The 13880-nt window shown below is 44.8% G+C and overlaps 2 protein-coding genes and 1 long non-coding RNA gene across 10 annotated transcripts in view; 1 reads left to right on the forward strand and 2 right to left on the reverse strand.

The window, feature by feature from the left end:
- ZDHHC3 (zDHHC palmitoyltransferase 3) overlaps positions 1-3411 on the reverse strand; it is a 60323-nt gene extending 56912 nt beyond the window's left edge. For all 6 annotated transcript variants that reach the window (XR_013527259.1, XR_013527260.1, XM_035275051.3 and 3 more), the window contains exon 1: positions 3198-3411. The gene's annotated coding sequence lies outside the window, so the exon portion shown is untranslated. The remainder of the gene's footprint in view (positions 1-3197) is intronic.
- A 61-nt stretch (positions 3412-3472) lies between these two features.
- EXOSC7 (exosome component 7) overlaps positions 3473-13880 on the forward strand; it is a 34823-nt gene continuing 24415 nt past the window's right edge. For all 3 annotated transcript variants that reach the window (XM_017964852.4, XM_002807592.7, XM_078350649.1), the window contains exon 1: positions 3473-3563. In XM_017964852.4, coding sequence (XP_017820341.2) covers positions 3507-3563 — 57 coding nt within the window. In that variant the 5' untranslated portion in view covers positions 3473-3506. The remainder of the gene's footprint in view (positions 3564-13880) is intronic.
- LOC128929716 (uncharacterized) lies at positions 12700-13569 on the reverse strand. The gene is made up of 3 exons (XR_008476708.2): positions 13443-13569; positions 12928-12989; positions 12700-12834 (listed from the first exon to the last, which is right to left on the reverse strand). It is a non-coding gene; the product is annotated as an uncharacterized LOC128929716 (long non-coding RNA).

Below are 13880 nucleotides of genomic sequence, written 5' to 3' on the forward strand. Positions count from 1 at the left end.
TACTTTTAGGCAGGTGCTGTGTTTTGGGTTTCTTATCTCTTCATGCCCATAAGAACAGTAGGGACTCACAGGCATGCAAACACTAACTGTCTGAAGAGTTACTAGATATTTCTCCTGAGTATGGCATATGGCTGGAATCTGGGTCTCCATGCATGCTACTCAACCCTAGTATCAGATCTATCAGCCTTCTTTGCCACTGAGGGCTCTCTCGTTAGCTACTTGGAGTTAATGTTCTATTCTGCTCATACATAAACTTTTGCCTTGTTTAAAAGGTTGGACTACAACAGACACAGGAACTTCCCATCAGCACCACATTCCATGTTCCTCTAGAAAACTGATTCAAGGGATATAAATTTATGCTTGAACAGATTCCTTGCTTTTGGAATTAAGGTGAACTATATCGTTCAGAGGGCAGTAACCCATGCATAACAAAATTGGGACTTCCTTCACCAAATACTCTGGTGAATGAAATAAAACCTAGGGGAAGACTGTGTAAGGTGATGGTTAGGAGTGTGGGCAGGAGAGCTAGACTACCTGGTCTCAAGTCCTAGTTCTGCCATTTACCAATGATATAACCTGTGACCCTGGTTAAGGCATTTAACTTCTCTGTGCCTCATTTCGCAATCTGCAAAATAGGGATAAAAATAATTGCTTCATAGGGCTGTTACAAGAACTGAATCGCTTAATCTTTATAAAGTGCTTAGAACAATGCTTGGTATACAATAAGCATTATGTAAATTAGTGTGAAAATTAGAGTATAGGGTTATAGAATACACAAACTTACAGATTGGTATGCCCCAATTCATTTATTCATTCAATAAATGAATCCAATAGTGACAGAAAAACTAGTTTAATAGAATACTGTGCTATCTTTGACTTCTTAATTTTTTTTGGTTATATGTTCTTTAATTACTTCAATAAACTAAAAAAGAACTCTAAATTTATGGATTTTAAAGCTGTCCAATGCTCTATTACAGCAAAATGATAAAAATGTTCTGGCAGCATGTAAGCACAATGCTTAGTAAAGATTGTCACTTTTTTTTTTTTTTTTGAGATGGAGTTTCGCTCTTGTTGCCCAGGCTGGAGAGCAATGGTGCAATCTTGGCTCACCTCAAGCTACACCTCCGGGGTTCAAGCAATTCTCCTGCCTCAGCCTCCCGAGTAGCTGGGATTATAGGTGCATGCCACCATGCCCTGCTAATTTTTTGTATTTTTAGTAGAGATGGGTTTCCTCGTGTTAGCTAGCATGGTCTTGATCTCCTGACCTCATGATCTGCCCTCCTCGGCCTCCCAAAATTCTGGGATTACAGGCATGAGCCACCATGCCCCGCCAAGGTGGTCATTGTTTTAGTAGACAATTTGAAAAGGAACATTCTACTGTTTATATCTCTCATACCTACTTAGCCTAGTATCATTTGTAACATTTTTTAGCAAATACTGCCAACCCTTCTCCAGTATGGAATTTCTACCAATTGTCAGGGGCACAGATCAAATATATGTTGTATATTTTAAAAGACACTGGGAAGATCTTGACATAAAGATGACCCCGTGGTTTCTGAACTCGAGCTTTTCTTCCTCTTTGCTGATCTGTCCATTTGCTGTCACCTTTTGAATCCTTAGTCCTCTCACATAATCCTAGTTTCTAAAACCCAGCTTCCAGGGTCTCTCCTTTCTGAGCAAATCTCTAGCACATCTAGAAAATACCATTTCTAACATCAGCAATCTCATGTTATCTTATCACACAGAGCTCCTCACACAGAACCCAGCTGTCCAACCACACACAAACACATCTGTGTGCCACAACAGGTGGGGCACCTGTGCCCTCATTAGGGTGGAAGCCCTTCCAGCTTCACCTCTCCCAGTTTCCCAGGAAGGCAAAGTCCAATCCTGCAAGATGTCTTCCTTTTAGGTGCCCCTGTAGAGAACTATGTAGAGACATAAGAAACATCTAATGTCCAGTCTACTAAGAACTGATCATCAATTTTGGAGTTCAGCAATTTAATCATTAAGAATGTAAGCAAGCACTTCCTCTCTGTAACTTCAGACGACCTCCCAATCCCACTGTGCCCACTGATGCCACCATCATAGCTCTAACCACCCTGATCTATGGTTATTTTGGCCCCGGAGCCTGAACCACTGCCAGGGAACTTCTCTGGGCATAGTGTGTTTTACTTGCCTTGTGTTCCAAAGGTAGCACAAAGCCTATCTATAGTAGGCTCCCAATAGTTACTGTATTTGAAGCCATTATCTGAGAAATACCAACCTTTTTTTTTTTGGCTGATCAAGCTAATTAGGGTTACTTTCACTTTTGAGAACAGGGAGGGTCCTCATAAATGGAACATCAGGAAAGTCATGAGACTTGCTTCAACTTGCCCTCGTTTCAACTAATTCGGGTTAACTTTCTCCCATTTACCAACACGGCTCCTTTAAAACTTGCACCATACTTTTTCCGCCGCGCCTAAATGAGTTCCTCTGGTGACCCCAAAAGGAACCTTGACCTTGCAGATACCCTCTCCGGGCATCCAATGCCTATACTCCCACTCGGCCATTGCATGGGGTTGGCTTTTTTACGGGCAACTGCTCCCAGCTCCCAGCTACCACTTCCATCAAGCCGGGGTTTTCAGTTCCCGCTAGGAAGCGTCAGGGACGTCCGGGCACTGCGCACCCAGCTAGCGCCGGTTACCAAGCGCCTCCTCCCCCTAGTCTTTGGGACTATGCTGATAAGCATCCGAAGCAAGAGGTCCCAGCAAGGTACTGGGTCAGCGTTCGGTCAGAGTGAGCGAGTCAGCGAGAGATATTCCTGGGTGGAGGGGTGGGGACGCCTTAGGTCTAGTGTTCCCCACTCCCAGCCCGGACCCTTCCTACCGAGAACTACCTACAGAGGGCTGCATCGCCTCTCCTCTTCAGCCTCCCTAGGGACTAAAGAAGTGGAGGGGAGAAGAGCGGGGCAACGCCACCCCCAGGCCAATCACGACGTCCGCCCTTCCTTAGTCGGGGTCTGTCTGTCTCTCTCTCTCTCTCTCTCTCTCTCTCACACACACACACACACACACACACGAGACACACACGAGCTCCTAGGTCAACTCCAGCTCTGAGCAACTGCGCCGCACACCTCTCCCACTGCAAGTCCCCCGGCCCGTGTGGCTCTCCTCACCCCAGCTTCTTCACCCCAACCCCAGTTTCCCCTCCCAACTGACCGTGAAGCCGGAGGCAGTTCCCCAGTCCCAGGCCCCCGGGGGCGCTCCCGCCGCTGCCTTCCCCTGCAGTCCCCAACCCGGGACCGGGCCTCCGGCTGCGGCGATGACTCCTTGAAACGAGGCGCCGCGGTTCCCTGGACTCGGCCAGACACCGGGCGGCGCGCAGGAGAAGCCCATCGAGCTCCCGGCAGTGGCGGCGGCCGCCGCGCAGGTTGATGACGCGCGGACGCGGCGGGTGGGGCGTGGGGGAGTGGTCCAGCGAAGACGACGCGTGCAGATGACGTTTGGCTCGCGGGGCAGCTCGGCAGCATGGCGTCAGTGGCGCTGAGTGAGGCGGAGAAGGTGTACATCATGCACGGCGTACAGGTAGCTACAGCAGCGGCGTTGGGTCGGCCGCCGGGTTCAGCCTAGCCCTGCGGGTCGCGGCCTACCCTGGGTTCGCCAAGCAAGAGGCAGCCGAGCTGCAGCGACTCTCCGTTTACCTGTGATTAAACGGCTGTGCGGGCGGCGTTTGCTTTGCAGAGCTGACAACGCGGACGTTTTTAAGACTGTTAGCGCATTTGCAGTTTTGCGGGTCTGTAACATTCCGAACCCGGGCAGGAAGCGTTAGTCCCGGAGGTATTTTCTTAGAGAGAGAGCATCGCCCATGGCCATCCTTTCGGCTTTCGCGCACTTAACTGGTCCGAGCCTCAGTTTTCTTTTCTAGGAAATGGGAGTTTGGAGGTAGGCTTCTGGCCTGCCTTTCCTCACCTCGTGGTTGGGAAGCGCATGCGAGGTGAACGCACGGCAAAATGCAAATTGCCGTACAAATAAAGGGAGAAGGGTTTTTGTATGGCAGTTTGTAATTTCAAAGTGGGTTCAGCTCGCATGCGCCTCCCAACTACGAGGTGAGGAAAAGCAGGCCAGAAGCATTGGCTCAGGTCTGTAATACCGGCACTTTGGGAGGCCGAGGCGGGCGGATCACCACGTCAGCAGTTCAAGACCAGCCTGGCCGCATAGTGAAACCCCCGTCTCTACTAAAAAATACAAAACTTAGCCAGGCGTGGTGGCAGACCCCTGTAGTCCCCGCTACTCGGGAGGCTGAAGCAGAGATTGCAATGAGCCAAGCTCGTGCCACTGCACTCCAGCCTGGGCAACACAGCGAGACTCTTGTCTCAGAAAAGAAAGAAAGAAAAGAAAATACAAATTGCCTTGCCAATAAAGGGGAAGGGTTTTTAGACAGCGGCTAGGCAGCTGGTATCATAAGTGCTGTTTCCATTTTGCCAGTGGAGAACTAATTCCCTAGGCAGCTAAAACCTAACGTCCTCTGTGCTCTATATTAAACCCCTGGTTTTGACCACTCCAGAACGAGGATTGAAAAATGTTGAACGTGGTAACGAGCTACCCCGTATCTTCCTCTGACTCTGTCTCCACTTGTTAACCCACGGTGTCGTCCTCCTATCAGAGTTCTTCAGCCCACCCTTGGCAGAGTTCTGGTCACAGCCCCTCCTCATGGTTTTCCTCTCTCAGTAAAGTTAGTGGTCCTGGGATGTAGCCATTAAATTGAAGCGGCCAGCTGTCATTAAAGTTCCACAACGTGAGTTAAGGCCATGTCCATTTAAAAATTGTCACCTGCTGTTATCTTCTGGGCCCTCTATAGATGAAGAAATGCCAATATTTGGCCAACAGGTTGTATATTAAGCCTGGTTAATAAAGTCAGAACTCATAGTTGCATATTTTAGTTATAATTCAGGATTAGGAGTAGTGGGATATATGTGTGTATTCTGGGGAACTTGTATGTTATTTGTGTGTGAGGGGGCATAAAAATGCCCAAAAGCCATTAGATGTGTCTTTCCCTGATATATATATATATATATATATATATATATATATATTTTTTTTTTTTTTTTTTTTTTTGAGATGGAGTTTCGCTTTTGTTACCCAGGCTGGAGTGCAATGGCGGGATCTCGGCTCACCGCAAGCTCCGCCTCCTGGGTTCAGGCAATTCTCCTGCCTCAGCCTCCTGAGTAGCTGGGATTACAGGCACGCACCACCATGCCCAGCTAATTTTTTGTATTTTTAGGAGAAACGGGGTTTCACCAAGTTGACCAGGATGGTCTCGATCTCTTGACCTCGTGATCCACCCGCCTTGGCCTCCCAAAGTGCTGGGATTACAGGCGTGAGTCACCGCATCTGGCCCTCTCTGCTATATTTTTATATACACTTTGTTCAGTTGATTTTTATCCTCAAAGTATGCTTTTTAGGGACACATTAAGGGTAACCATTTTTCTCTAAATTTAAAAACCTTTGGTTTTCTTTCTTTGTTACTGCAGCTTACCATGATATACTGACTCTGTCATGTGTCCTGTTTTCTCTCACATTTCATCTCTGAAAGTGGCACTGAGGCATGGATATATCTGTAACCTCAAGGTTAGAGATGCCTTCCCAGCACCCTTAATTCCCATGGCAGTTCATTATCCAGAAGCAGAGTTCCACCATAGTCATAAATCCTGCCTTATTCCTTTATATTGAGTCAGAAAATCATTTATATTTATAACACACCTGTTATCTGCTGGGTGCTGTCAAGGAAGAAAAGGGTGTAAGCCTCATTTCTGGCCCTTGAGATGCTTAGGATCTAATTTGGGCAAAGTTAGTTAATTTTATTTACATCATCTATCTAGTCTCTGGCATGTTATGTGGGAAACAGTAGGGATGCTAAAACATGGTTGTGAAATCAATGAAAGATAGGAGGGAGACAAAGAGAGTAAAAGTGAATAAAATAAAGACTAAGGTAAAATAAGATCTCTGCCAAGGAAGTGGTATAGTTAGTGGAGGTTGAAGAAGTTAAAGTATACCAGGGGCTGGGCATGGTGGCTCATGCCTGTAATCCCAGCACTTTGGGAGGCTGAGATGGGAGGGAGGATTGCTTGAGCCTAGGAGTTTGAGACCAGTCTGGGCAACACAGTAAGACCCCATCTCTAAAGAAATAAAATTTATTTTTAAAAAATAAATAAAAAAGAATTCCAGGGACTTATAATGCTCTGAAGGCTTCCCTAAGGAGGTGGAATTGCTCCCCTAAATCCGTATCAAGGATTTTCCCTCTGTATCTTCAGGACTCAGTATGCATTTATTCAACACAGAATGGAGCTGGGCTGAGGGACTAGGAAGGAACATGCAGAAATTATTAATGTACTTGAGTGTTTATGTATAAAATTGTACTGAGTGCTATGAAGGAAAACACAGGGATACGATCTAGACTGGGAGGTCAGAGGAGGCTTCCCGAAGGAAATAGCATTTTAACTGAGCTCTCAGCATGACCGATAATTAAGTAGGGATGAGTGTTCCAGAAGGAAGGGATGGTGAGTCTGTAAGTCCTCAGGTGGGGGATGTGTGGAGCCTAAGGGGTGGGTTGGGGGAAATGGTGGAAGATCAGCTTGCAGAGGTGGCCAAAGCATGATTCAGTTGCTAGTAATGGTAACCAACACACTGGCTCAAGCAAAATAGTGTGGATTACAAGACTGCGAGTGTTTCTCCAGGAATCCACAGGCACTTGGATGAGCAAGGCTCTCTCTTGCTCATCTCTGCTTTTTTTCCCCCCACTTTGCTTTGTTTTGGTCTCGCCGCAGATTGGTTTTCTGCTTCTTGGGCCAGTGGTAGAAAAAATGTGGTTCCTTACCAGCTCTTCTGTAAAAGAGACCATTCCTTCTAGTTCAGTTCTGAACTCATGTTTCCAAGAGAAAGAAACTCTGGTTCTTTTTGGAGGTGGTGGGAAAGGATGGACAGAATAATTAGGCTAAAACATGGCCATTAGAGGTTGTGTCACATTTGGGAGAAATTAGTTTATGAGAAGGTAGGGTGGATCATTTTAGTTTTGGGCAGAAAATGAGTCCACTTCAGATAGTTCAGGAGACTTTTATGATGGGACTGTAGAGTAGTATGGGTAGGTTTCAGGGAAGCAGTAAGAGATGTTGAGGAGCCTGAAGACAAACAACTACTGGGAGTGGCTACTGCCCTTAGTCCAGCGGGGTCCCGGGAGGAAACAGTATTACCATATTTCAGTGATAGCGGAACTGTGGAGGAAAGCTGTCTAACAGAAGTCATAGTCTTGGATAGATGCAGGCCCTATCAGAAATGTGGCCCCTTGGGGGTGAGGGACACCCTCTGATCTGGTATGTTCTATTGGGCAAATTCAACCAGAAGCCAGCAAAGGGAGTCTAGGTGATACAATTTGAGTCAACCTGGTGAACAGATCCCCTCTCCCAGGGGAGAACAGAGAATCAAAAAGGTTAGTTAAATCAGTATTTTGATAAATGATTTGATTGGTTTCTGTTAGGTTCTTTTTCAGTCTTTGAAGGCTGTATCCCATTCTTATTAGGTACATATTATAATTTTTATTTCATTGAATGTTTACAACAGTTCTGAAGGTTAAGTAGTATCTCTACAGACAAGGAACTGAGCTCAAGGTGATACAGTAATTGAGTGGTGGAGCTGGGATTTAAATTCAGATCTGTCTGATTGCAAAGCCCATACTTGATTCTGAGGCCACCTTCCTGCTTCAGTGAAAGTCATTGTCTTCTTCTTCCTCAGTAGGGAACCAGAGATCAAGGTGGGAGAGAGTCTTTGCTTCTTCTACCTCCTTTTCTTTCTCCTTTCCTATGAAAGCTTGTGGAAACAGGAAGGGAAGGAGAAGGTTCTAACTGACATCTCACTCCCCAGTTTTTCTAGAGCATATGGCATATGCTGCTGTATTGTTTTGGTTGCATTTTCCCCACATTTAGTGTGAGTTCCTTTAGAACCCTATGTTGTGTTTCTTTGTATAGCTTTTGTCTTACAAGTTCTCTGCAGAACTTGGGGCAGACTTCAGAATTTTTAGAATCTAGGATTTATTCTCTTTTCTGGCTTAATTGGCTAGATGTATATTTTCTTCATCCACGAGAAGCCATTGCTAACTTCCCTCTTAGCACAGGGATTCTAAAGCATTGAAGTGCATATTACTCACCTGCAAAATACCGATTCTGAGGCTTCACCAACATTCTGAATCAGACTTTCTGGGGCTGGAGCTTGAGAATGGACATTATCATAAAGTGTTGGAAAATTTGGGGGCAGTCACTGGACATTGGCCCATGGGCAAACCACTGACCTGGTTCAGACCAAATTGTGATGCAAGAATCTCTGCTCTCTCCTGCTGAAGTCACATGGTTTCCTTGCCTCTGCTTGAATGAGGCTTTGGAGTCAGATTGAGCAGGCACCTTCACCATTTACAATAAGTGATTTTGCTTGCATAAATGAGCCTGCTTCCCCTTGTGTAAAATGGGGACATATTCACCTGGAGGTAGAAGGGGGTTATGAGGAATGATGAGATAGGAGATGTCAAGCACTTGGCCTGTGGTTAACACAGAAAAAATGCTGGCTCCCTTTCAAGTTTGTTTTTCCATCAGAAGTGTGACTTTGTCCTAAACCATCCACACTAGATACCCAACCTTCAGAGTGACCTCATTAAAGATTCAGCCTGTGGCTGTTGAGTATTAAACCTCTTTTGATTTGAAGGAATTTGGATTTTTCAGTTATCTCAAGAAAAGAGGTAGGCCAGGTACAGTGGCTCACACCTGTAATCCCAGCCCTTTGGGAGGCTGAGGTGGGAGGATCACCTGAGGCCAGGAGTTGGCGACCAATCTGGGCAACATAGCAACACTCTATTTCAAAAAAAAAAAATTAGTCCAGTGTGTGATGATGTGTGTCTGTAGGCCTAGCTGCTTGGGAGGCTGAGGCTGGAGGAGATTGCAGTGAGTTAAGATTGCACCCCTTTACTCCAGCCTGAGTGACAGAGAGAGGCTCTGTGTCAAAAAAAAAAAAAGAAAAGGGAGATCTGCAGCAAGAGCTGGAAAGTCCCCAGGCAGCTCTGAGGTACCACCTCTCGTGGGCTCTGTGGATTACCTCATGGCCTGTGTGGCTGGCTGACTGTCTTTATCTCTAGTAACACCTCTGCTTTTCTCTGCCAAGATCTATCCCTTCTCTCCAGCCACTTGCTGTCCATCTTCCCTTCTTTATAGAGTCTGCCTCTGCCCAACACCTTTGCTTTTGTTTGGCCTCTCGGGACTCCTCCATATCATGACCTGTCAGCTCCTTTTAAACTTCTTTCTTCTCTCAAGTGTTTCTCAGATCAGAGATCAGATTCCAGTGGAAGAATCAGTTTAGTCTGCTAGTATTTGATGCCAAAAAGAGCTGGTCGCCCTGTGGATGATATGCCTTTGGTTCAGGGACCTACCCCTGGTCTTGGCTTTTGGGGATGGATTGTGACTGTTATGTGGTATTTATAGGGCTGTAGGCATAATAAAGCTTTCCCAGTCAGCCTACTGAGTGCTGTGGCCATGACCTGGACATTAAACTGGCCCTCATACGTTCAGACCTGGCCATGGTAGTTGATTAACCCCATCACGGGGCTCTTGGGACACTATGAAAGCCATTTTATTGTATGTTCTTGGCTGTGGAAGGGAATTGTGGCTCAGCTGATGGCTTCCATTTCTTTTCTGCAGATCTAGCTTTCATCATAAGCATTGTTTAGGGGTACATTATGGAAGAGGAAGATCAGGGCCTCAGCCTAGTTTTCAACTATGAGATTGAGCAGGCCGTATTCAATTGTTCAATCTGGCCATGACAGAATTAGAGCTGGGTCCCAGGGCTTTTGATTTTTACTCTCTGACCTTTCTGTTTACAGACCCATGGCACAGAAAGCCTTATGCCCGAACACTGCAGGTGCAGCCTTATGGAGCCATATCCTTTCAGAGGAATCCCTGGCTACGCAACAGGGTTGGAAAGTCAAACAAGGATAAACACCTAGTTTTTCCTATTTTTCGTATTTATAGAGGAGCAAAACACAATTTACACTGTCCAAATAAAGGTCAGGATGCAGGTGAATGAGCCTACCATGGAATCTTCACGGATTCAGTTCTGAAATCTCCTGAACCTTTTTTTCGTTGGTTAGAGGGCCAGCAGTGCACCTTAAGCAGTGTATGCCTGGACTCCTGTTGCTTGTATAGTCCTAGTCATGGGCCTGAGCCTGCAAAGCTGGATCAGATGTGGCCCCTTTCCTAAGGGAGTGCAGGTCACCTTCTAGTAGGGGAAGGAATTTAGTCTCACTTCTCTAGGAATCTCTGGAGTATCAGACAAGTCAAAGCAAGGTAATGAGGGACTAACACAACGTCAGAGGACACTTTGAGTATAAAATCCTTCCGGGTGTGTCAGATTGGTAGGGCCAACTTGTCAGTTTCTATTAAGAAATAATAGGACTGAGCTTCCTGGGTGTTAGGGAAAGCAGGTCTGGGCTTAGTTAAATGTCCTTCCACTCTGTCACAGACAGGAGATTGAAACTTATGTGCCTCCATTCTTATCTGTAACCTCTCTCAGGGTTGTTTTTGAAGATGCAGTGAGTTAATGCATGCCCCCAGCAGCAAGGGAATGGAACTGCTTTGGGGGGACTCCTAATGTGTAATACTGCAGGGCTCCCTTAAATGCTTTATGACGTTTCTGTTCTCTTGTAATTCTGTAAAGTCAGGGTTATTTCCACTTTCTAGATGAAGAAACAGGCTTAGAGCCATTGAGGTCAAGGTCACAAAACTGGCATGTGACAGCAGAGATTTAAATATAATTTGGAAGGTGACAGTTTCTACCACACCACACCCAATTGGTAGGGTTGTTGTGATCACATGAGTAACAGCTATGAAAGTTACCAGGAGCTATCCTGACATCCAGAAGCCCTTGCTCTAGAGGCACATCAGTCTCCTCTGCTGAGAAGGAGAGGATACCCCTCCATGCTGTTGACATCTCTTGAGTTTTAAAATGGAGCTTTTACTTCAGGGTGACTCTCTTTAAGTGTTCACACATGGATTAATTCGTTTGCTACTGACTGCTGCAGATAAATAAGAACTGTGGCAGGGCACCAGGCTCTGAGCTAGGCCAGGCAGGTTTGGGTAATTTCCTAAGCCTTTTATAAGGAGACCTAGATTTAAAAAAAAAAGTTGCCCTGGGTACAGTGATTCATGGGCTGGTTAGTTTGGGTTTTTTAGTTTGTTTTCCCCCTATTCTTTTAGGTGCTTTTTTTTTTTTTATGGAGAAAATTCTGCATGCTTGGAAAGGAAAATTTGTAGCTTGTCTTTTGCTTATCACCTGAACCTTCTCCTGGGAGGCAGAGTGAATTAAAGGGTAGAAAGTCAGTATCTAATCAGGCTCAGTTTTCTGAGAGCCCACCAGCCCCATCCTCGACCAAGTAGGTTTTCACTATAAAGAGGTGTGACTAATCTTCAGAGCAAGGGATATTTTAGAAGTAGTTGGACCAAATGTGGTGGCTCATGCCTCCCAAAGTGCTGGGGAGGCTAAGGTAGGAGGGTCATTGAGGCCAGGAGTTTGAGACAGCTCGGGCAACATATCAAGGCCCCATCTCTACCAAAGAAAAGATTAAAAATCAGCTGGGTATGGTGTCATGTTCCTGTAGTCCTCGCTACTCAGGAGGCTGAGGTAGGATTGCTTGAGCCTAGGAGTTAGGAGTTTGAGCTGCAGTGAGCTATGATCACCATTGCACTACAGCCTGGGTGACAGTGAGACCCTGTCTCAAGAAAAAAGGAAGAGATAACAGCAGTAAACCCTGTGACCTTGTGGCCAGCCAGTTCATGCTATGAAGGAGGTTTGTGCGGAGTCCTTTCGTAAAGTGAAGAGACCCTTGAGAAGGCAGTGGACAATGTAGCCTAGCAGCTAAGAGCTCTGACTTGAGGTTCAAATGCTACTTACTGGCTGTGTGAACTTGAGCCATTCATTTGACATCTTTTCACCTCCATTTTCTCATTTGTAAAACAGAATAGATAGCACTATCTTACAGGATTATTGAAAGGATTAAATGGATTAACCGGGCAGTATTCCTCACACATTATCTGGTGTATAGTAAATGCACAGTAAATAGCAGCTGCTATTATTTATTGCAAATAATTGCAGCCATTTTAATTTATAGATCTGTGGAATTAGAGAATCATGTTTGAGACTAATTTAATTTAATCTTTATCTTTTACAAATAAGGAAACTAGTCCAGAGAGGGAAGGGGCTTAAGTCAAGTGGCACTAGTTAGAGCTAGGAGCTGGCCTGGAACCATGAGTCATGTTCCTACTGATTGCTTACACTTATACCATATCTACACCCCATGAAGAACTTCTTGTCATTGAAGTTTCTGGGCTGGGTTTTCACTTTCCTAGCTGGGGAATGGGGCACATAGAGGTGGAGAGAGGGGTAGAGTGTCAGAGATGGAGCTAGAAAGCCTTCAGGTTCCATGGGTGAGGTTGGGAAGAGACACAGTTACATTGTTATGGGTCCTCTGATGAAGAGAGATCACCTTCTGGAATTTTACCCCAAAGTCTCACTCTCCTAGACTTGAACTTCTGTTGCTTTTTGAATTCATCTCCAGACTCAAGATGGAGATTTCCTCCAGGGAGGAAATGTCCAAAATGTGCTGGAAAAGGATAGGCTGCACAGGACCTTCCACCTGATTTGCAATGTTTATTTTCTGTCATTGAAAAGTTAAACGGGTGAAACAGCTGAAGCAAATATGGCAGAGGGTGATCATCGGGACTGTGTAGTAGGGACATGCCTCTGTGTTTTGCTTTTCTCTGTTTAATTCCTAAAAAAAAAAAAATCAGTCACATATTCTGTTAATCTGGCAGTTTAAAGATAAACTGTCAGTCACATACTTTAGAGCAGTAGTTTATTTTACTTTTTATGTTTCTGGGAAGCATCAACTCTTTGGAGAATCTGATGAAACTAATGATTCTTTTTCTGGAAAAAAACAAAACAACAAAACTCCTTTTGAAAAATGTTTACAAAGAGCTCTAAGAGCCAATAGAGAATGATTTCCTGCATAGATATAGTTAAGTTTTTTTTTTTAAATAAGAGTATCTATAGTATTCCACTCTTTTATAAGAAACAAGGAGATATTTAAAAAGTAATGTATTTGCTTATTTGTGTAGAGAAAATACAAGAATGATAAACTAGAAACTAAAGAGAAATCTGGGGTGGATTGGAAGAAGGGGGCATGAAAATAGCATAATACAGAGAAGAGGAGAGAGACATTTTTCTGAGCATACTTTTCTGAGAGTTTTGTCTCTTAGAACTATAATAACTTACAAACCCAGAAAGTAAGTAATTCAAAAAGTAACCAGGATGTAGGGGAACCCAAACTGGAATACAAAAATTTGCAAATGAAAATTAGCCAGGCATGGTCACACATACCTGTAATTCCAGCTACTCCAGAGGCTGAGGCAGGAGAACCGTTTGAATGCGGGTGGCTGGCAGAGGTTGTAGTGAGCTGAGATCTTGCCACACTGCACTTCAGCCTGGGCTACAGAGCTATTGTCTTAAAAAAAAAAAAAGTTACAAATGAGTCTGTGTTACAAGTGAATAATATAACCACACAGAAGGGCACTGTTGAAGAAAAGAACTAAAGTAACTGGAAAACAGTATTTTGGCTGGATACTATGAAGCTAAAGACAGAACTTTATGCAAATACTGTATGCTGTTAGTACAGGGGTATGGGCAAGAAGTTCAGAAACTGTGTATTTGAAGACTGAACAAATACAGAAATACATGGTAGCTAATAAGAACCGGCTTTCTCCTTCTTTGAGAAAGAAGTTACAAATCAGCAAAGGAGGAAGGTTAGAATGAACCTTA

This window comes from Callithrix jacchus, chromosome 15 (genome assembly GCF_049354715.1).
Source record: "Callithrix jacchus isolate 240 chromosome 15, calJac240_pri, whole genome shotgun sequence".
Lineage (NCBI taxonomy): Eukaryota > Metazoa > Chordata > Mammalia > Primates > Cebidae > Callithrix > Callithrix jacchus.